Source organism: Calidris pugnax, unplaced genomic scaffold (genome assembly GCF_001431845.1).
Source record: "Calidris pugnax isolate Ruff unplaced genomic scaffold, ASM143184v1 scaffold10, whole genome shotgun sequence".
Classification (NCBI taxonomy): Eukaryota; Metazoa; Chordata; class Aves; order Charadriiformes; family Scolopacidae; genus Calidris; species Calidris pugnax.
Genome location: NW_015090795.1, coordinates 2652337 through 2675138, shown reverse-complemented (window position 1 = coordinate 2675138; position 22802 = coordinate 2652337). Strand labels below are relative to the sequence as shown.

General features: G+C 45.4%; 2 protein-coding genes across 3 annotated transcripts in view; both read left to right on the top strand.

Moving 5' to 3' along the window:
- Nucleotides 1–1103: 1103 nt before the first annotated feature.
- Nucleotides 1104–20993, top strand: POLE2 (polymerase (DNA directed), epsilon 2, accessory subunit). 2 transcript variants are annotated; one of them, XR_001411331.1, is made up of 19 exons: nt 1104–1219; nt 2903–3003; nt 5277–5352; nt 6734–6811; nt 8032–8125; nt 8943–9017; nt 10245–10328; nt 10851–10907; nt 11280–11328; nt 12265–12337; nt 12917–13089; nt 14983–15072; nt 15270–15324; nt 16660–16719; nt 16818–16895; nt 17321–17433; nt 19773–19949; nt 20074–20141; nt 20821–20958. XR_001411331.1 is itself a non-coding variant. In XM_014936822.1 (19 exons), exons 1-19 carry the CDS (start codon nt 1152–1154, stop codon nt 20837–20839), a joined length of 1584 nt encoding a protein of 527 aa, XP_014792308.1. In that variant the 5' UTR covers nt 1104–1151; the 3' UTR covers nt 20840–20993. The 2 variants fall into 2 exon arrangements, 1 of the variants encoding a protein (XP_014792308.1); XM_014936822.1 differs by having other exon boundaries at nt 17321–17429; nt 20821–20993.
- A 266-nt stretch (nt 20994–21259) lies between these two features.
- The window catches only part of DNAAF2 (dynein, axonemal, assembly factor 2), a 16297-nt gene continuing 14754 nt past the window's right edge, over nt 21260–22802 (top strand). Inside the window, exons 1-2 of the mRNA XM_014936766.1 lie at nt 21260–21318; nt 21548–22795. Coding sequence (XP_014792252.1) covers nt 21260–21318; nt 21548–22795 — 1307 coding nt within the window. The remainder of the gene's footprint in view (nt 21319–21547; nt 22796–22802) is intronic.

The window sequence follows — 22802 nt, the reverse complement described above, 5'->3', positions numbered from 1 at the left end:
AAGGCAGCCCAGGGTCTCCCCTCGGTGCCCTCCCGGCGGTGGTGCCGGGTGGTTTGGTGGGGTTTTGTGTCTGCCGGTGACCCTGACAACTCCGGGATCTCCGTCCCGAGTTGTGCTTGAGAGTTCTGTCTTCAGCATCTCTTCCTGGAGGGAGAAATAGTTATTTCCGCAGGTGGACAGGAGCGTGTACTAGTTAGAGATTGCGAGCTCAAAGAAAAGTGGTTTCTGCTTGCACTGGACTGTGTCATGATATATACAAGTGCCTGGGGCTCTGGGGCTCCTATTTTTCCATTCAAGATCGTGTGTTAATATTAGTTCCATTTTGTTTCTGGCATGGATGGGACGGGATTATTTTGGACAGTGTCCTGGCAATTCCATTAGTGAGGAGGCCAAGTGCAGAGCTCCTGACTCCCCCAGTTCAATGGGCTGAGGCGTCTTGAAGGTCAGGCTGTTAACCAAAATGCCAGTTTTGACTGGTTGGCAGATCACATTAATGAAAAAATTGTTATCTTTCCCTACGAGACTGTAGTCTAAGGATGAGGAACGCAGTAGATTTCTAATTCTTGTGTTATTTGGAATTAAAATAATTCCAATTTTGGAAATACTGATAAACTGGAGTGGGTCCTGCAGGGGGCTGTTAAGGTGGTCATGGGCTGGAGCTCGTGGTGCGTAAGGGAAGCTTGTCCAGTTCTAGTCCCCTCGGTGCAAGAGAGGCATTAAAAAAATGGAGAGGGTCACCAAGATTGTTAGAGGGTTGGAGAAGTTGATGTGGAAAAAATGCAAAGGATTTGGGTTTATTCAGCCTCAGGAAAGAAAGGCTCAGGAGGATCTAACCCCAGCCCTCCTAACCAGCGGTTATAGAGAAGACAGAGGTACTTTCTTCTCAAGGATGCACTTCCAACCCAAACCATTCCATGACTCTATGGGGACGTGGCAGCCATCCCTTCCTCCAGGAGGTCGGACAACGGGAAGCACCGGGCCCGGGCCTCCCCCGCCCTCCCGCGGGCGCGCTCCCGCCCGTGTCTCCCCCAGCCCCTCGGTTCCCCCCTCCACAGGCGGAGCCCCGGCGGGGCCGTCCCGGAGCCTCCGCCCTCCCCGGGGCCGGGCCAGGCCGGGGGCGGCGCGGCCGCGTTTGGCGCCAACCGCCCGCCATGGAGCCGGAGCGGCTGCGGCGCCGCCTGGGATCCGCGTTCCGGATGCGAGGGCTCCTGCTGCGGGCGTGAGTAGCACCGGGGGCTGGGGGGAGAACAGATCGGCCGCCGGGACCAGCTGCCCGGGCCGGTACCCGCTCCGGTACCCGCTTTGCCGGGGGGCGGCGCGGGGGGGACGGACACCCTTCTCATCCCTCCGGTGCCCGCCCTGGGTTTGGGTAGCGCCAAAGGCAGCCCAGGGTCTCCCCTCGGTGCCCTCCCGGCGGTGGTGCCGGGTGGTTTGGTGGGGTTTTGTGTCTGCCGGTGACCCTGACAACTCCGGGATCTCCGTCCCGAGTTGTGCTTGAGAGTTCTGTCTTCAGCATCTCTTCCTGGAGGGAGAAATAGTTATTTCCGCAGGTGGACAGGAGCGTGTACTAGTTAGAGATTGCGAGCTCAAAGAAAAGTGGTTTCTGCTTGCACTGGACTGTGTCATGATATATACAAGTGCCTGGGGCTCTGGGGCTCCTATTTTTCCATTCAAGATCGTGTGTTAATATTAGTTCCATTTTGTTTCTGGCATGGATGGGACGGGATTATTTTGGACAGTGTCCTGGCAATTCCATTAGTGAGGAGGCCAAGTGCAGAGCTCCTGACTCCCCCAGTTCAATGGGCTGAGGCGTCTTGAAGGTCAGGCTGTTAACCAAAATGCCAGTTTTGACTGGTTGGCAGATCACATTAATGAAAAAATTGTTATCTTTCCCTACGAGACTGTAGTCTAAGGATGAGGAACGCAGTAGATTTCTAATTCTTGTGTTATTTGGAATTAAAATAATTCCAATTTTGGAAATACTGATAAACTGGAGTGGGTCCTGCAGGGGGCTGTTAAGGTGGTCATGGGCTGGAGCTCGTGGTGCGTAAGGGAAGCTTGTCCAGTTCTAGTCCCCTCGGTGCAAGAGAGGCATTAAAAAAATGGAGAGGGTCACCAAGATTGTTAGAGGGTTGGAGAAGTTGATGTGGAAAAAATGCAAAGGATTTGGGTTTATTCAGCCTCAGGAAAGAAAGGCTCAGGAGGATCTAACCCCAGCCCTCCTAACCAGCGGTTATAGAGAAGACAGAGGTACTTTCTTCTCAAGGATGCACAGTGACAGGGCAAGAGGCAATGGGCACAAGTTTAAAATAAGATCTTCACTTTAAGAACAATTAAACTTTGGAGTATGTTGACTAGAGAAGTGGTGGAATCTCCCTCACTGGAAATACTCAGGACTTGGCTCGATGGGGCCCTGGATGGTGTAATAGACGTAGTAGACGGTTGGACCAGGTGGTCTCCAGAGGTCCCTTCTAATGCGGACTTTTCTATAATCCTGTGAAAAAGTTGCTCACAGGGAGAGTAGTTAAGCACCAGGACAGGGCCAAAAACCTTGTGAGATCTCCATCCTCGGAGATGCTCAGAATGTGACTGAGCAGCGCGGTGAGCGGTGTGACCGGCCTCTTAGAGCAGAAAGCTGGACCAGGAGACCTCAGAGGCTTCTTCTGACATGAGTCTTTCTATGGTTGTATGAAGACGAGGTTCCTCTACCTCCTTCTTATCCTCAATGTTTTCAATCCTGGTGGTTTTTTTTTTTCCTTTGATTTAAGCTGCTGCAGGATTATGCAGTACTAATTACTTCTACTTTTTTAATCATAAGCCGTTTAGCGATTCTGTGCATAGTTTGGATAAACTGCATTGAATATTAATTGCTTTTTGAGCTGACTTTCTTCACTGGAATTAGGGATGCTCTGAAGTATCTTAGTGAAGCTCTTCAGTCCATCAGTGAAGTAGAACTTGACGATGTAATTGAAAATGTCATTGATGCCGTCGAAAAACAGCCTTGTAAGTAAACAATCTCTTTCTCTTAAACTTGCTAAGTTTATCTTGCGCTTATAATGTTATTGAGACAGAGTTACTGGCAGCATATGCACTAAGGTGTCATTCTAGTCTTCCAGGCTGATCAAGATAAATGTATTTGTTGACATTTTGTTTTGTTAAGTACTGAAGTTTGTAAAGTCAGCAAAAGAGAGTGTAATTTTGCCGCGTAAGAAGCTGGCAGCCTGGTACCTCCTGCCTTTTCCAAGAGTAGTGAAATTTTGCAATGGCAGTTGCTAAAAGCACCTGGCTGAGTTTGAATGGACATCTTTGCATTGGAAACTACCATTTTAAATATAAATGAAAGAAATAATGAGAAATAAATTCACTTGCTACTCAGTAATCCAGGCGCAGAAAAGGATTAGGGTTGTTCATGGCTATAGTTGTAGGAGCCCAGCTGTGACCGCAGGAAGGGTTCTTCCTTCAGAGGTGACTGCCCTTGCATCCATGTGGATGTGAGTATGGTCCAGCATATTAAATTAAACAGCTGTGGATGGAGATTAACCATCACCTGGATGTTTGCTGAAATGCCAACCTGATCTCATGATAGTAACACTGGGCAGAAGGTGCCTGTAGGAGTCATAGCACAGTAGTGCTGGAGAAGCTGTACCTGCTTGGCCCATGGACGTACATCAAATTCCATAAATTATGAAGTCCAAAGGTGCAATCCAGAGAACTCTTGGAAAATCCCATTAAAAAAAAAAAAAAGAGAGATGGTCAAAGAGCTGGGCTTTTGCTGGTAAAGTTTTCACAACACATTTGGTTCTGAGCACACCTGAACCTCCATCATCTTGGCAGGAGTATTTTGTCTGGGGACTACCTCCTGCTTCATTGGGACACTGTGTCCTGAGGCACACAGATTCCTAAGCACCATGAAAGGCATGGGGCAGTAGCTCAAAATGTGCCTGACACAACCCAATGACAAGGAGTTGTGACACCTTTAGTTAAAGAATGTGACTGACAGAGGTGGCACCGATGCCTGATGTGTGTGTTTACTGATCAGAGCTCATGAGAACTAGGAAACTTGGGGTCACGTCCAATTTTTGTTATGAGGAGATTCAAATCCATATAAATGTGATCTAAAATAAATACGAGGCCTTGGATGAGTTCAGGAAACCTTCTTGACCTATCCTATTTAAACCAAATTAAATCAAGGGTGGGCACGTGCTTGCTTTGTAGTTTTACTAGAGCATAGACTATGGAAGTTACAGTTTTATATTCTTACTGTAGCTGTGGGATAACAGATCACAGCTGATCAAACAGGGAGTAAAAGCAGTTTGAAGAACCAGTCCTGACCTGGTATAAAACCTGTTGGTACGAATTTATGCATCCACATTTTTGAACCAATTTGAGCCTGTACCAGAAGCTCTAGGGCCATTGTACGTGTAGTTGTGTACTCACCAACATCGGTCTTTGTCCAGGGCAGATTTTGGTGCTATAAATTCTCATATTTTCCAGCTGGCATCTGTGAATTGTTTGATATTGGGGTAGAGGTGCAATTCAGACACGCCTGTCTCTCCAGTGACTCTTGCTGACTCCCTTAGTGCCCTTTTGCTCTGCTACTTGTCACTGTCTTATGGAAATTGTGATTTTAAATCCCATGCCCCAAATCAGGAGATCAAGGGCAAGTTTTCCTGTGCTGGTTTCTGCTCCAGGAGCCCAGCAGTTTGGCTTGGCAATGCTGGCCACGTCCTTCTGTGATTCATTGCTCTTCCCTTCAAATTCAGCAAAACATTAGTGTTGAGAAATATTTTTAAGTTTCAATTGTCAGTTTAAATCAGCGAAGACAACAATGCGCCTATCTCCAGCACGGCGATAAACTGTTTGAATTCTTATTTATGACAGCAATCTGGGTGATAATGTTCTGGAACAAAATTAACCTCCAGAATGCGAAAGCTCAGATCTAACACATTTGTAGTCTATTTGGCAGCTTCGCATAGACTATAATTGTCTTGTGCTCCATGTTTAGTGAATTAATGGTGGGCGCCGTATGTGTGGGGGTTATTTTTTCGCTAGAGATGTAGCCTTCTGGTAAGAATACTAAGTGATTCGTTTGTAAAGAGAAAACAGCATGTGTCATTAGCTTACTGAAAATATGCTTATTTGTGTAATATATTCCTCTGGGAAGACTGAACCAGGTTTTTTCTTTTTTTTTTTGTAGAATATTTGGGACCTGCTTACTTTCTTACTAACTGCTTTCCGTAGGCTGATGTTTTAATCCTTCGAAATTTGCTTTTCAGTGTCATCTAATATGATTGAACAGTCCATGGTGGAAGCAGCTGTTCAAGAGTGTAGCCAGGCGTCGGATGAAACTATGTACGGTGACATTACTTCTTTCTTTGAGGTTTATGGGGGTTGGTTTGTGTTCCCTTATTTCTTCCTGGGAAAGAAATGTCAGGCATTTTCTGCAGCGCTACACACGCAGTAATTGCTCTGTGCTTTTGTCTTCCTGGTGCTTGTCTTTGAAGGTTAGTAATGTGCCGCCTTAGAAAATTTGTTCTCCTGGGTAGGCCTCCAGGGGATTCTAAATATAATCACAGAATCACAGAATCTTCTAGGTTGGAAGGGCCCTTAAAGATCATCTTGTCCAACCGTCAACCTAACTGACAAAAATAGACACCCACACAACAAACAAGGAGCATCATCACTAAACCATATCTCCCAGCACCACATCAACCCGTCTTTTGAACCCCTCCAGGGATGGTGCCTCAACCGCCTCCCTGGGCAGCCCATTCCAATGGCTGATGACCCTTTCAGTGAAAAAATTTTTCCTAATATCCAGCCTGAACCTCCCTTGGTGTAACTTGAGGCCATTTCCTCTCATCCTGTCGCCTGTGACTTGAGAAAAGAGACCGACCCCCATCTCTCTACACCCTCCTTTCAGGGAGTTGTAGAGAGCAATGCTATGGTTCTGTGTTACATGGGATACAGGTTGAATGTCAACCAATAAAATAAACTGATAGTTACAATGCAGAGAGAACTTGTTACTTCTGTTCATTTCTTTGTTTCCTTTTCTCTAGGTCAAAATAATCTAAGGTTATTTTTGTGCCTTTCATGAGATAACTTCTTTCCTGAAAGCACTTGGAGAAGTTTCTCTCCCACAGTGCTTGTTTCTGCTTTTTTTGTATAGCAGGGCTATTTCTTGAAGACCATGATTGATTTTCACTCTCTGATAAGAAAGCGGAGAGCAATTTCTTGAGTTTCTGAGAACTTTATTTGCGACTGGGATGAATGTGTTTCCTTTGGTCTTTACTCTGTGTATTGACATGGTAACGTGAAACATCAAATTCGATCAATTTACAGAAAGAGGGAAATGAGAGGCATCAGAGAGCTGAACCAGTAAAAATACTGGGAGGTATCAACTCGATTAATGGTCTGAAGAGTTGTGCAGGTCTGTTGTTTAAACCTGTTCACATTAACCATGCCAGGGCTGTTCTGTTGTCAAAAAATGTAGCAGAGGATGATGAGGGAAGGACATGAGGAGATGAAGCCCTCTCTCATTTCTCAATGAACTTCTGAAGAGTTTCCTTTTTTTTGAATTAGAAGATGCAGTAGTATCCAATAGGTAGATTGATGTGGGGGAAACGGTGATAACGCAGGGTGATAGGGACAAAATGAATATAATTTTATTCAACACGTTTTGTTACTGTTTGTTTCATCCACTTTGGCTAATGCTGTAAATGTATTCTCATTTCAGAGAAAATGTTTTCAACATTATTGGAGCCTTCGATATTCCACGTTATATTTATAATTCAGAAAGAAAGAAGTTTCTACCGTAAGTCTTGCATATTTTAAGTTTCAAACACTTCTTGTTTTAACAAAAAAATCCTCTATTTCCTTATAGTTAGAATTCTGCTTTCTAATCTTTCTCTCTTGGGTCTGCTCATTTCAAGCTTGAGTGGGAAAGTGAGACAGTTTTGTTTCTGAGTCTCTGAAGACCCGGTCAGACTCTGTGAGAAATGCTGGCTCGTAAATAAATGGGCCATTACTTTTTTCCTGGGCCAGTAGAACGAAGCTGAAATGTTGTCACCTGTGTCTTCTGTGGCAGAGTATTTTGTGCTGCCTGCAGCATCACTGGCTCTGAAACTGTAGTGTTTATCAGATAGTAAAATGCCCACCCGTTTTTATGCCATCTAATGGATACAAGAGACAGTAAGGCTAAGGACATACATCACTAAATGTAGTTTGTTTGGTTGTTTTTTGTTTTTTTTTTTCCCAATTTGGCTGTTTAGTTCTTTTTTAAAATAAATCTGGTCTGTCTGTTGCATGTATTAATTTTTTAGACTGTAGCTCTCAATTCCCTGAAGCCCTGGGGGATTTCTAAGGAGAGCTACAAAAGCTAAAAAAGAAAAATTAGGAGCAACTGGCAATCTCCCAGGTTGGAGAAAGGAAGAAGTAGTTGGACGAATTGCTTGTAAATGTCTTGCTTGCTAAAGAATTTACCTTTAACAGCAAGCAGCCCAAACCACTCAGCCAAAAAGATGTACTTTTAAAAAGCATGGTGTTAGCTGAGGAATGGATCCTGGTGTTCATTGTGAGGGCCTGGAGCGACCTTCATGTAACGTGCAACTCATTTTCTAGCTTTGCTCCGTGATTCTGCTGGTCCAGTGAATGCAATCTGAGTGTTTGCAAGAGGAGTTTTATTCCAGTGCCACTTTCTAGCTCTCCAGGCTATTGGAAGTGGAGATGTCTGTAAGGAAAATCTGCTAACCAAGAGGAAGAAAATACTCTTGTTCATGGCCACTTAAAAGAATGCTTTTGAAAAAACTGAGTGGGAAGAAATCTCAAGGCCAGTGAGTTAGAGGGAAATTAAATGGATGTAGCCTTCAAAATGCAGAAAGACAGGATCCCCAGCAGAAATCTTCCTCGTTGAGTGCATAAATTGTGCAGTAGTGTCAGAGCTTTTGCAGCCTCCTACAACTTTTAGATCAGTAAATTGTTTTTGTGTGTGGAATGTAACTTTTTAAAATCTTGATTGCGTTAAACTTCTTGCAGTCTGTCAATGACCAACTTTCCTGTACCCAATTTATTTGGAACTGCCAGAGATAAAGCAGAGCTGTTCCGCGAGCGCTACTCCATCTTACAACAGGTCAGAAAAAAGCTTTGCTTTGTTTAACAAAATACACAAACAAAATGCTGGGGTTTATATTCTAAATTTATATTCAGATTTCAAAATGCCCAGTGACAGAATTGTCCGGGTTGGAAGGGACCTTTCAGATCATCGAGTCCAACCATCAACCCAACACTGACAGAACCCACCACTGACCCATGTCCCTCAGCACCATGTCTGCCCGGCTTTTAAATACCTCTAGAGATGGGGACTCCACCACGGCCCGGGGTAGCCTGATCCAAGGCTTGACAACCCTTTTTGCGTAGAACTTTTTCCTAATATGCATCCTAAACCTCCCCTGGTGCAACTTGAGGTCGTTTCCTCTTGTCCCATTGCCTGTTCCTTGGGAGACCCGACCCCCCTCAGCTACACCCTCCTTTCAGGGAGTTGCAGAGAGCGAGAAGGTCTCCCCTCAGCCTCCTTTTCTCCAGGCTCAACACCCCCAGCTCCCTCAGCTGCTCCTCACAAGACTTGTGCTCCAGACCCTTCACCAGCCCTGTTCTCCTCTGGCCATGCTCTAGCACCTCAATGTCAGAAATAACTTCTTTTAAAAGCATTAAAGATTTGCTCTTCTTTTTGGGCTTAGTTTTATTGCCTTTTATTATAGATCATCTATTTCTATAGAATATCTATTTCTGAGAAGCAAATTCTTGTCAAAACAACTGTTTGTGCTTAACGAATTAAATGTTGCTGGATAAACTTTAAAAATTATTTTGTATTGTGGTTGTAATGACCTGGCTTGTTGGCAGTGCTCATTTGTTTTTAAACTGGATTGCTTCAATTTTGGTTTCTGCAGAGGACTCACAGACATGAGTTGTTTTCTCCTTCACCAGTCGTTGCTCATCCTGATGAGAGTGGGAGCAAATTCCAGGTAAAAAAATCTGGGTTTTTTCTTGCCAACAGGAACTGTACTTGTGTTACACTTTAATCCAGTAAGAGTTCTCCAGTGACATCTTGGTTTTACATCTCACCTGGGTAATCAATGGAAATGAGTTATTTTTGATCAAACTGAGCATCAAAAATGCAAGAGAAACTTCTCTTGAGGTGGAAGGGCATTAGCTGTTCAGCTTAGTGCATTTTGCTTCCCTCTGCTTGGGGATATTTTCCCTGCTTCTTTCTTTCGTTAGCACTAAATTCACAAACCTCCAATTGAATAAAGTCGCAACTTTAGCCTATTCTTTTCCTATCTCAGCTTTTTCATATTAAATGCTCTCCCTATCTTATATAGTTATTACATTCTTTTAAAAAAAGGTGAACGTGGGTGTGTCACTGGGAACCAAATCACGTTGCTACGTGATGTCACCTGTGTCATTCTGTGTCACCCATTTGAAGTTCCTCACTAACAGCAATTACTGTTACCGTAGGGGTGCAGGGTGTCCCCGTGGTTCAGACTGGGTCCTGCTGAGCATCCAGTTACTACAAATTAACATTCTTAGGCAAGAGCAGAATTTGCCACTTGTTCTTCGCAATTTTAATCTAGTTGTAAGGAAAATAATCATAATAAATATTTACTCGCTAAGCAGTTCTTTATGCTAGTGGCCATTTTTGGAAATCTTTTCCTGAGCTGTGCTTCATTTCACATTCAGAAATCATAGAATCACAGAATGGTTTGGGTGGGAAGGGACCTTAAAGATCATCTTGTTCTAACCCCCTGCCCTGGGCAGGGACACCTCCCACCAGCCCAGGTTGCTCCAAGCCCCCTCCAACCTGGCCTTGAACCCCTCCAGGGATGGGGCAGCCACAGCTTCTCTGGGCAACCTGGGCCAGGCTCTCACCACCCTCACAGTCAACAATTTCTTCCCCACATCTCATCTCAATCTCACATCTTCCAGTTTAAAACCATTACTCCTTGTCCTATGGCTCTACTTTCTGATCAAGAGTCCCTCCCCATCTCTCTTGTAGGCCCCCTTTAGAAACTGGAAGGGGCCTGTTCCTGAAATGTGTTCCTAATTTTTCTAACGAGCCTGTATTCTCTGATAGCTCATTTGTGTATTTATGTAAAAGCATGTGCTGTGTGCTGCTTTGTCTTGCTTGCTTCAGAATAGATATATGGAGAATTTATTTTAATTCTTATTTCATTCTTTGCCTTTGGTTCCAGCTTAAAACAGTAGAAACCCTATTGGGCAACACAGCTAAAGTGGGAGAAGTAATTGTACTTGGGATGATAACTCAGCTCAAGGAGGTAGGTTTTTATTGCTCTTTATTGTGGAGTATCTAGGTCACCATTCATTCAGTATTATAATATATTAGAAGATGGGAAGGCTTAAATATCTCACTACTGTATCCTGTCATATAAGTCAGTGGCAGAACTCCCATTGGTGTTAGTGGTGTGAGATCCATTCACTAAAAAGAGACTTTTCCACAAGCAGCTGATGCTGGTGTGTGAGGGAACATGCCTTTCTCTCCTCACTACAGAATTTCCTAATGCTTTATGTCAGCAACCAGAACCAGTTACATTTTCCAGACGTGCCCCTTCTTGAAATGCTGGAGCTTCCTGTGGCTGTGTTTGGACTTGCCATTGCCCTGGACTGGGATGGCAGGGGAGCTGCAGCAGCTCTTACTATAAACTACATTGTTTTCAGTTCTGCTGGTGCATTCTAAGCTTACAGCGTTAAAACCCACTAAATTATTTCTAAATCCTGACTGATAGATGCTTCTGACTGAAGGATTTACGTGTTTGGGGATGTTTTGCTTTGTTTTTTAGGGGAAATATTTCCTAGAAGACCCTACAGGAGTCGTTCAGCTGGACCTTAGCAAAGCCATATCCTTTTTCTTGTGATGTCAGAGTCGAAGAAATTTCCTACAGACCTGGAGAACTTTCAGTTGAACAACAAATCAATGCTGACCATTTCAAATGACCTATTTAGAATTGCAGCTCTGTCTTTTTCCTTCTTTTCGAATTCCTTGGCTGCTGCAGCTCAGTGCCCTTTCCCAGAGGCTGTTGGGATGAGGTCCGCATTCCTCCTGGTGGAAGTAGAGCATGTTCCTCTTTGCAGGCTGCTTATGAGGCTGCCTGTGAACTTGCAGTAGTGTCCAAATGGATTACACCAGCCAGAAAGCAAACTTTGGCTAAAGAACTAGTTTAAGAGTCCTGATCTAAGAAAAAAAAATATATTTCTTAACCTTTCTACACCAGTTCCACAGTGGTTTATACACTGAATCATCCTTTGTTTTGGCAGAAGGTAAAGCAGACTGTTTTTCTTAGCTTGTAATAAATTATTCTTATTATGGCTGTTGCTACAGTTACATTTCTGCCAGATGTGACAGAACAGGTCTCATGGCGATGAGGCTTGACCATAAGCTGAGTCTGTGACTGAGATTTTTGGCCATAAGCCTTTCCTGTCACCTTGTGGGCTCTGGGAGGCAGAGCACAGAGCTGTGAAATTTGTGGTTTTCAGCAATGTTGGTGGGATATGAGCATCTGTAGCAGCTTTGAGGATTGACCTTAGTTAGCCTGGCTCCACCGTGCACGGAGGAGGTATGACTAGATTAGGAAAATAGATTAGAATAACCAAGCAGCACGATTTAACAATCTGATAATGGTGCTTTCTGTTGGCAAAACTTTGGTCCTTCAGAGGCTTTGGTGAACCTTCTCCTTAAGGTGATGGAAGGGCTTGCAGTTTTGGAGCCTTGGGTGTGTTGTATGTTCAAAATTTGTAAAATAAACTAAATAGAAGTGAAGAGCAAGAACGATAGTGGGGACAAGCATCACCCTGGTACTCCTGTTTCTCTAATGGGTGGCACAGTTCTCCAGAAAAGGTGCAGTTTGATGGAGGCTCTTCTGGGGCAGGGCCATCAGAAAGGATTCCCATTCTCTGATGTTCTTCCTCAGTTGGGTTGAGGAGGTTGTTTGTGTGGCTGTGCAGCAAAACCCATTCAGAGGAGTGTCTGGGGTTAAAAAAAAAATAGTTGGTTTCTTGCTCAGCCTGTTTCTCAGCTGGGTAGTTGCCTGGTCTGGGTCACCACTAACCAGCACAGGGACTGGTGCTGTCACAAGAGAGGGATTGATGGAGGCTGGGAGTAGCTGTGCAGCGCGGCTGCCAACGCTCTGACTAATGTCTGGGACATGGTGTTGTTAGAAAAACTAAAGGTTATTTTGTTGTTCCAAAATCTCTTAGGTTGGTATGAAGACGAAGTTTTTCATGTAAATGCTTTTGGATTTCCGCCTACTGAGCCTTCTGCTACCACTAGGTATAAAAACTGACTTTGGGCAGCCTCACTCCATATTTTGTTACGGGTTTCTAAGTAAGCGCATTATTATTTTGTAATTTCTGTGACATTCAAGTCTGCTTCCCCCCTCCCCAAATGCTTCAAAATAAATACAATTTTAAGGAAGCAATTCTAGGACTTGCTGGTCTGCTTAGACCAGTACGAAAGCCTGAAGTGTGAGCAAAAAAATCCTTTGAAGGCCATTGGGTTCTACAAATTAATAACAATTGAGATCCGAGCCCTTCTCAATTGCAAAACTAGATAACTATTAGATGGGAATAAGAAATTCCTTGTTGCTCAAGGAATGGATGGGGGAGACAACTGAGAATAAGTATTACCCTGAGATGACCTGTTAAATTATGGCAGGGCAGTGCCCCTGCTTCCAGGTGGCTGCCATTTCTTTTCCGTGGTTTCTACATGAAGTACTAGATGATTATTGATACCATCTGAGCTACCTATCATCATAATAATTATTATTAAAATGGTTTCAGTGAGTCATAATCAAAACTACTAACGATTTGGGAAGAAAACAGAACTAACTCGAATATTTTAATAATATAGAGCCTTCTATGGCAACATAAACTTCTTTGGAGGGCCTTCCTCAACTTCCGTGAAGGCTTCTGCAAAACTAAAGCAGCTGGAGGACGAGAATGAAGATGCCATGTTTGTGTTTCTCTCTGACGTGTGGCTGGACCAAGCAGAAGTACTGGAAAAGCTTCACACGATGTTTTCGGGTAGGTGAGAGGTGCTTTGACTCTGAGTCTTGTTTTAGGGGATTTTTACCATTTCCCTTAGCAGCGCTGCTGAATGCAGTAAGGCAGTCTGATGGCCAGCTAGTCCTCGGTCCCCGGCTGTGTCCCCTCCTTGGCACGGGCCAAACTGTCATCTGAGTGTGCTCTTTTGTGAAATAGTGGTTTGTCTGCCTTTTTTTCAAAAGTATACTTTTAAAAGAAAAAGTCAGGCAATGATTTTCAAGAATCCCGTTATTACTGTATTGTCCATTTTTGATGAACTTCCATTTTGAGAAAGCTAGAAGAGGCCCAACTGTTGCATTTTGTTTTGGTAGGATCCCACTGAACCCAAGCCCAAAGCCAGCGAAGTCTTGCTCTTTTTAGTGACAGCTATTGGTGTTTCATGGTTGCTATTGTATTTCTTTTGGATCTTTCTCTAGTAGTTTTAAAATTTATATTATATTTTTGCAAGCTGATACTTCCATTTCATATATCACTTCGTACTAACATTATTTTGGACAGTAGCCATTTCATGTGCTGTGACAGGAATGTTTCTCTTGCTTGTGGAAGTTCTTCTGAAGCTTAATTTAAAGAAAACTTCTTACTTCGTGGGAGATCAGCAGTTCCTCGAATGCTTTCTGGTTCTACCAGTGAAAAAAATGCCAATTGCTCTTAAAATACAAACTGTTTCTTCCACTCATCACTACATTAGTAATGTTGACAACATTTGGATAGCAAGCATCTGTCAGGTCTATGAATTGCTTCTTTGTGTTCCTGAGCAGCTTTGGAACAGCTTGTCCTGTCCGTCTGGGGTAGAATGGAAGCGGGAGAGGGTGGCTGCTTTAAATATAAACCACATAAAACGAAGGGTGGGAAACAAACTGCTGCTCACCTGAAGAAAATGGGCCACAAATTACCACCCTTGTCCAGAAGTTACAAAACCAGTTCGGTATCTCAATCAAAGCTGGCAAGATCCTCCAAGCAAAGTGAACGTGACCTAAAATTGCGCAGGCTGAAGTAATAAGGGGATTTTGGTCAGTGAGGTTAATATATACTGAATTCTGCTGGCAAAGATGCATACATTGCCTTTACTATTTTGAGACTTTTTTAATAGGCAAGTAATAAGCTTTGTAATTACAGACTAAAAATAATAGCTGAGTGGAACAGCAAGGGAAACCCATGGATGAGCCATTTCTCTGCTATAAACAATTCTGTGCTATTTACCCACTGGACTGAGAAATAGTGAAGTAAATCCAAGTCTGGTGGTACGTGTTAGGAAAATGGAGAGTAACCCGGAGCGTGAGATGAATGCCTGAGTAGATGGTTTTATTTTTCTTTTAGGAATGGGAATCGTGTCTCTTTTTTTCAGTCTTTGGTATAAAGCATGTGTTTCTGGGTGATTAGTGATACTGTAAGAATTCATCAGATTGTTTAAATGCTCGGGCAGCTCCAGTTACTGTTCCTTTATAATGCCAAAGAAGAAATTAAATGTTGGTAGAGCCCTTGAATTGGAATGATGCATGGAGGTTAATAGTAATCCATTGCTACCTACTCCCTATTTTTCTCTTTAAGGAAAGACTGCGTTTTTAAATTGTATTATTTATTATAATGGTACTTTGTGTGATTATATGACTGGGTCAGTGGTTTGTTGGATACATGCAAACAATGTTGTTGGAACTGGGCCTGTAAATAACAGAGGGCTCCCTTGGAGTGACATTTATACATTGCCATCATCCTTAAGCTAAAAAAACCCACCCGTGTCAAGAGAAAGTTCAGGTGTATTAACAGCAGCAGAGCTTGAAGCGCTGTTTCAGTTCCTGCCTCTCGTGGAACGGGCGGGAGGCTGAATGCTGACAGATCCTGGATCTTACACTCACAGGTACTTTCTTTTCCCAGGTTATTCCCCTGCACCTCCAACCTGCTTTTTCTTCTGTGGGAATTTTTCATCTGCACCGTATGGAAAAAATCAAATTCAGGCACTAAAAGGTGGGGATGTCTTTGTATACAGCTGGACATGTACATTAAATTAAAATAATGATGACAAAACAAATTAAGAGAGCACAAAAGAAACCCTTATTTTCTAAGTGACACATTTTTTAATGTACTGAAGTATAGGGGTGATTCATGTAATGGGTGTTTATTGTCTGTTGTATCATAGATTATTTTTTTTTTCCTGCCTCTAGGTTCTTTGAAGGCTCTTGCAGATATTATATGTGAATATCCCAGCATTCATAAAAGGTATGCAGCAAAGTGCTATGAGAAGGGAAATCGGTTTATTTTGTGAAACCTTCGCTTTAATTACTTGAAGAAACTAACAGATACTGTCTTTTCTCATTACTGTGCGCCAGCTCTGATCAGAGTGCAAGCTGGCCTTGTAACAGGCCTCGGAGTTTGTTTTGGGAGTGGTCTAAGGTTTTGATTTTATCTAAAATAGCTGGGTCATGGAAGCAGCTTTTGACTGAGCAAAGGGGAAACTGCCTCTCTCTGGAACATTGTCCACGTAGGTTAAACATGGGCCATGATTCCCCTAAAGTGCTGTTTGGGTGAGCCCTCTTTTTCCCCTGGAATTCCCTTGAAATCAGGGTGGTTCTGCCCAAACAGTGCTGCTTTATAAACTGATGTTGAAGCCTCCATGGTGCTACGAGTACCTACAGGCTCCAGCAGATGTCCTCTGAAACACTGGCTGCTGCATTTGAGAACTGACCAAAGCAATGCCATCCTGTGAAGGAATCTTTTATTTATCCCTTCTTGTGTCCCTGCGCTGGGGGAGCCCCACAAAGCAGAGCCAGTTCCTAGAATAGGCCCCAAAAGCAGGAATGACCACGACCTGTAGCTCTTGAGCTCAGTGTGAGCTGTAAAGCGTTATCTCCTGGGCTGGTCCTCCCTCCTGTGTCCTGGTGGGGCTCTGATGTGCTGCTGGTGGGTTATCTAGGGTCCCTGCATGAGATCCTGGAGCACATTACTCCAGGGAGACCTTATAGGGGCCTTCCAGTACCTACAGGGACTATAGGAAAGCTGGGGACAGACTTTTTAGCAGGGCCTGTTGTGATAGAACAAGGGGTAATGGCTTTAAACTGGAAGAGGGAGGATTTAGATGAGATCTGGGGAAGAAATTCTTTGCTGTGAGGGCGGTGAGAGCCTGGCCCAGGTTGCCCAGAGAAGCTGTGGCTGCCCCATCCCTGGAGGGGTTCAAGGCCAGGCTGGAGGGGGCTTGGAGCAACCTGGTGTGGTGGGAGGTGTCCCTGCCCAGGGCACGAGGGTTGGACTACATGGCCTTTAAAGGTCCCTTTCCACCCAAACCATTCCATGGTTCTATGATTACCACCCAGTCCTGAGCCAGGCCGCACAACTGCTCTGTCCCCCTTCCATGGTGAACACTTCTTCAGGTTTCTTCCACTTCAGTGAACTGCTAATGTGTATTTTATGCCTTAGCTGTGACTTCTGGTTTATAAGGCCAGGAAGAGCTGTCATCACCCCAGAATATGTATGTGTGGATCAAGGGCACTATAGAACCAATGATCAGATACTTCTAGGATCATTCTGTGTAAAAGTGATATATTGGACTTTTTACAGTAGTCGGTTTGTGTTTGTCCCTGGCCCTGAAGACCCTGGTCCTGGTTCTATTTTACCAAGGTCAGTTTTCTTCACTTTTTTTAAATTTTGCAATACGGAGTTAAATATTTAAAGGAGCTAAAAGTCTTTCTTCATACATCTGTTACTATTTATCGTAGACCTCCTCTGGCTGAAAATATTACTGAGGAATTCAGACAGCTGGTGCCATTTTCAGTTTTCACCACAAATCCTTGCAGGTAACAGTAAACTTGTTGCTATTTTTCACGGTTTTGGGGGGAGGTTTTGGTTTTTTGTTTTTACTGAATGACTAATTTATGTGTAGATGTAATTTTCCAAATTTACAAATTTTGGAAAAATTGTTCTAGAATTCGTCACATTAATTGTAACTAGTTTTAAATACATTAAGACTTAAATAAATTAGTGGTGAAAGGAAGTAGTGCTCAAAGTTGGATAGTGGGTATAAATATCCTGCTTGAAAGCATCAAGCTTTCTGTTTCATGTTTTTTCTGAATCTGGAGGGAATGAAGGGAAAATAGGAAAGGATTATTTTAACTCAAATGTGCTTTTTCATTTTGCTGTGCTAAAAGGCGATCAACTTTATAATGCAGCTCCCTGTCTTTTAGCTTCATCTCAATTTATTTCATTAATGTTTTCCATTTAGGGTTCAATACTGCACCCAAGAAATAATTATCTTTCGTGAAGATTTGGTGAACAAAATGTGCAGAAACTGTGTCCGCTTCCCCAGCAGCAACATGGACATTCCCAACCACGTGAGTGAGTTGATTTCGGCCCTTCTTGCTGAGCTCTGGCTTCTTTTTTATTGGCAGGTCTGATTTGTAGGGTGCTCTGACCTGCATTCCCACGACACCTTGCAGGAGTAATGCAAGAGGGATTGTAGGAAGGATCTATAGATTTAGTATTGTTACTTTAATTTCCATCTTGGTTGGAAATAACTGAAACGATGGGGGCTGACCTGCTGGAGAGCAACTCTGAGGAAAAAGACCTGGGAGTCCTGGTGGACAACAGGATGCCCATGAGCCAGCAATGTGCCCTTGTCGCCATGCAGGCCAATGGCCTCCTTGGGGACATCAGGAAGAGTGTGACCAGGAGGTGGAGGGAGGTCATCCTCCCCCTCTGCTCTACTTGGTGAGGCTACATCTGGAGCACTGGATGCAATTCTGGGCTCCCCATTTCCAGAAGGACAGGGAACTGGAGAGGGTACAGCAGAGGGCTACAAAGATGATGAGGGGCCTGGAGCATCTCTCTTACGAGGAAAGGCTGAGGGACTTGGGTCTTTTTAGTCTGGAGAAGAGAAGGCTGAGGGGGGATCTGATCAACACCTATAAATACTTGAAGGGAGGGTGTCAGAATGATGGGCCTAGTCTTTTTTCAGTGGTGCCCAGGGACAGGACAAGAGGAAACAAACACAAACTTGAACATAAGTTCCACCTGAACATGAGAAGGAATTTCTTTGCTGTGAGGGTGGCAGAGCCCTGGCAGAGGCTGCCCAGGGAGGTGGTGGAGTGTCCATCTCTGGAGACATTCAAACCCCAGCTGGACACATTCCTGTGGGACCTGCTCTGGGTGGACCTGCTCCGGCAGGAGGTTGGATTAGATGATCTCCAGAGGTCCCTTCCAACCCCATGTGATTCTGTGAATCTGTACGTACACCAGCAATGGGTGTTGTACTAAGAAACATCCACTCCTAAAGGCAAAGTTTAATACAAATTGCCTTTTTTTTTTAAAAAAGATTTGATCAATTGACTGTGACATTTGCAGGAAGGCAGCATGGCATTTCTCCAAAAAATCCTCTGCATTTTCTGCCTTCTCAGTTGAAGTCTTAATCCTGTTTGTGATACATGGCCACAGCACCCAGTTCCGATTCCAGTTAATGAGTGCTCAGCAGGAGTTGATGAGACTTGCTGATTTAATTGAATGAGACAGGCAGCACTGGCTCATCGCAGTGATGGATGGAGTCTGTTTCTATTTATTTTCCAGGATTTTTTTGTTTGTTTGTTTGTTTGACTCTTTCGCTCCACCCTGACAACATTCAGTTTCTTCATGAGCACAGAGAACACACTACAAACACTGATGGACCTTGGTTTTGGGTGGCACGTTTGCACACATCTATGTGTACACCGCAAGTCATCTCTTCCCAGGGCTTTCTCATGCTTGGAAAGGAAGGAATCACTAAGAAAACATAGGATTATGTATTGCAACGCTTTTGGAGGATGAGAGTATTGGGTTGCTTTTGCACACTTCAGTTTTTCTCTGCCTTTTCTGCCTGTCACTAGTTTTTTTAATCCAGCCATCTGTAAAAAGATGAGGGAAATTTTTATTTCTAAGGTGAGATTGAATTAATAGTGACTTTAGGCCTCATGGAGTATTAGTGGAATAACCGGGCCTATGCTTGGTACATCATTTTCTTTCGAGAGCAGACCCTTCCACCATGTCACTGTAGTGATTTTAGCCCTTTGGGGAAAACAGAGCCCTAACAGCAGCTACGTGATCAATTGGAGCTAATAAAAGCTTTCAAAGGGCTTGAGGAGAGAGCTTCAGGAATCAAAATATCCTGGCTGGAATTTGCCAGATGAAAAAAGAGAATTTCAGAGGGCAGCTGGTGCCTGGAGCAGGGTGACTCCCAGAACAGCTAAAGGAATCCAAATAATTTGGGAATTTAATTATTTCCTCAGTTCAGGATAAAAGACCTGTGTTTAAGTGTGGATCTAGTGGTTAAGTGGAATTGTGAGGCAAAAAAACAACCCAAAAATGAAAGTTATGGCAGTGTTGGTACTTCCTGGGCTGGAGGAACAGGTAAGTTCTCTCTCTGTTGGAGAGTCTGGTTGATGAAATAGTTTTGACATCTTCAACTATTGGCTGATATGCTTTACGAAGAACTTTGTGTGTTAAAAAAACCCACAACACAACAAACTAAACAGCAGCTGACTGTTGTAGGGGAGTTGCTGCTTCACTCTAGAAATGGTTCATAATCAGAGGGAGTGAGATACACCAAACAACATTTCCAAGTTCAAAGCTTCTTTATTAATGACATTAGGAACAAGTTTGACTTGTCCGAAAACGGCTCAAACTGACCATTTGTGTTTATCTTGCAGTTTGTGAAGACTATACTGTCCCAGGGGCACCTGACGCCGCTCCCGCTGTACGTCAGCCCTGTGTACTGGGCCTACGACTACACCCTGAGGGTCTACCCCGTGCCTGACGTCCTCGTCATCGCGGACAAACACGACCCCTTCACCGTCACCAACACTGACTGCCTCTGCATAAACCCTGTAAGATTTTTCCTTATGTTTTGCCAAAATTAGAAGGGGGTGCAGTCCCATTCACGCCCGTCTCCCAACGATCTGTAGGGTATTTTACTTTACACAGTGTGGTATTCTCATTTTTTCTTCACAGGGTTCATTTCCAAGAAGCGGGTTTTCATTCAAGGTGTTCTACCCCTCCAACAAGACAGTTGAGGACAGGTAAATAAATTCAGTTTATCTTTTAAAAGGAAGTACCTTTTTACCTGGTGACTTTCCAGTTATTAGGAGGAACACAGAAAATCAATTATAACAACAGGGTGAACAAATGTCAATGTTCTAGCAGTTACCATTGTCTTACAGTTCACGCTTCAGCAGTGTAGGAAACCCACATGCCTGGGACTAAACTAATAAATTTAGAAATTAGTCAAACAACAAGGACGAGAAGCATGATCCAAAAGTAAAAGGCAAGGTAGACCGCACTGTGTGATTTTCAATAACTGAGACCCAGTTGGGAAACAGATTCGTTTCTGCAGATGATGCTTGTTACGTAGATTAATTACACTTAAGAACAATTCATTTTGTCAGCATCATCAAGCCCAGAAACTGCTTTCATGCTTTGATTTTACGTATTTTAAATCTCTACTTACTCATTCCAACTGTGGTCTTGCAATGACTGGAAAAAAGGCCAGCTGCGACAGCAGAAAGTACTAAAAAATATCAAAGGGCTTACAACGGTGATGAAAATTTCCCTGTTTGAAATAATGATGGTATAAGCCAGTGGGAAAAGGGCAAACTTACCTTGTCTGATTCGGTTTCCTGCCGTGTTACAGAAACACAGTATTGTCAACTGTCTTTAAAAAAACCCCAAACGCTAAATATTGTTTTTGTTTATTTTCAGCAAGCTTCAGGGTCTCTGAATTTCTGCGTGACTGCACAAAGGGAGCGAGGCGTTGTAAAGCCGACTGCAGCACTCGTTTTAGACAGATTGACGTTATGATGTATTACAGACTGTTTATAATAAATGTCAAAGCCAAAACTGGTGCGTTTTGTACACAAATATGAACTTTGACAGGAAAAGACGCTGGTGCTAGTTTAGATAAAGTGGACTCAGCGTGAAGATTAACTGTCAAAGCATAATGAAAGACGGGAACTGGAGGAACCAGATGTGCATATATCAAACAGGAAATATTTATCTTTTACAAAAAGAAGTTAAAGGTAGGGGGAACCTTGCCTTACACCAGTCTGAGTTGAAGCGATAACTCATTATCTACAGGACATACTGGAAATGCAGCAGTTATTTTGTTTCACAGACCCCTTCCTGCTGCGCTGGCATCGACATGGCCATGGCTTGTGGGGAGGAGGACAGCAGAGCCATGGGGGTGTGTGTGGAAGCCGGGTATGAGGTGGGACCTGAGGGTCTAAACCCAAAAGGTAGGAGAGACTATGCCAGAACACCCTCTGCCTGGAGGGGATGGTGGTGTCAGGTCAGAGATGTGGGACAAGGGGAGAGCACGAAGCCACTGAGGTGAAATGAGGTGACGGGGAGGGGTTTAGAACTGGCGAGGAATTGACTGTGAAGAAGACCACTGAGGGAGGCTCCGCCATTTTGTTTGGCGTCTCCATAGCAACTGGCCGGAGGGGGTCCGGCGCCGCCATCTTGTTTACGATCACCATAGCAACCAGCACGCCCGGGCCGGAGCCGCCATCTTGTTTGGCGTTTCCACAGCAACGAGAGCGGGCCGGCCGGGCCGGCCTGGAGCCATGGCGGGCGCGGGGCGGCTGGAGGAGCTGGAGCTCAGCGCCGAAGAGGCGGAGCGGCTCCAACAGGCCTTCCGCGACGAGCAATTCCGGGCGCTCTTCGCCGAATACGCGGCGGAGCTGGCCGACCCGGAGCAGCGCAAGTTGTACGAGGAGGAGGTGGCGGCCCTGGAGCGGGAACGCGGCATGGAGGTGCGCTTCGTCCACCCCGAGGCGGGCTACGTCCTGCGCACCAGCCAGGCCGCCCCCCGCCGCTGCTACCTCAACGTCTGCAGCAACCCTCAGATCGGGGTCCCGCAAGCCCGCCCGGAGCCCGGCGGCCACCGCTGGGCCTTGCCTTACAGCCTGGCGCCGGGCCGGGAAGAGCTGGGCCGTGGCGGCCGCCGCCGCTTGGTCTACGATGTGGTTTTCCACCCGGCGGCCCTCCGCCTGGCCGCCCGCAGCTCCCGCTTCCGCCGCCTGCTCAGCGACACGGCGCTGGATGCGGTGGAGCGCCATTGCGGCGTCCAGCTCGACCGCGCCAACGCCACCGTCCTCCGCGGCACCAAGTACAAGGGCGTCCCGCAGGCCCCCGTTATCCGCACCCCGCTGCCCGGCGGTCCCCCGCCGCCGCCCGACGACAACGACTCCCCGCTCCCGCCCTTCCCCTTCCCTCCCGCCGCCCCACCGCCGCCGCCACCGCCTCCCGCCGCCGCCGCCTCCTCGGCGGCCCGGCCCGCCGGTCCCACCACCCCGCGCTGGAGCATCCGCCACCGCTCCTACGTGGACCTGCAGGACTATCGGTGCTGCCGCGACTCGGCGCCCAGCCCGGTGCCCCGGGAGCTGGTGGTGACGGTGGAGCTGCCGCTGCTGAGCTCCGCCGCCCAGGCCGCCCTGGAGATCCGCGGCCGGGAGCTGCGCCTGGACTCGCAGCGCCCCGCCTACCGCCTGCGCCTCCGCCTCCCCTACGACGTGGACGAGAACGGCGGGCGGGCCGCCTTCAACAAGGCCCAGCGGCAGCTCCTGGTCACGCTGCCCGTGGTGCCGCCGCCTGCCCCGCAGGAACCGCCGGGCCCGGCCGAGGAGCGGCTGCTGGAGGAGGGGGAGGAGGAGGAGGCCGAGCCCGGCGCGGAGGGGTTGGAC

Coding starts and splice junctions, on each gene's coding strand:
- POLE2 (XM_014936822.1), top strand. CDS start 1,152: ATGGAGCCGGAGCGGCTGCGGCGCCGCCTGGGATCCGCGTTCCGGATG. Junction 8,126..8,942: donor GCTACTCCATCTTACAACAG/GTCAGAAAAAAG, acceptor TGGTTTCTGCAG/AGGACTCACAGACATGAGTT. Junction 16,720..16,817: donor CCTGGTTCTATTTTACCAAG/GTCAGTTTTCTT, acceptor TATTTATCGTAG/ACCTCCTCTGGCTGAAAATA.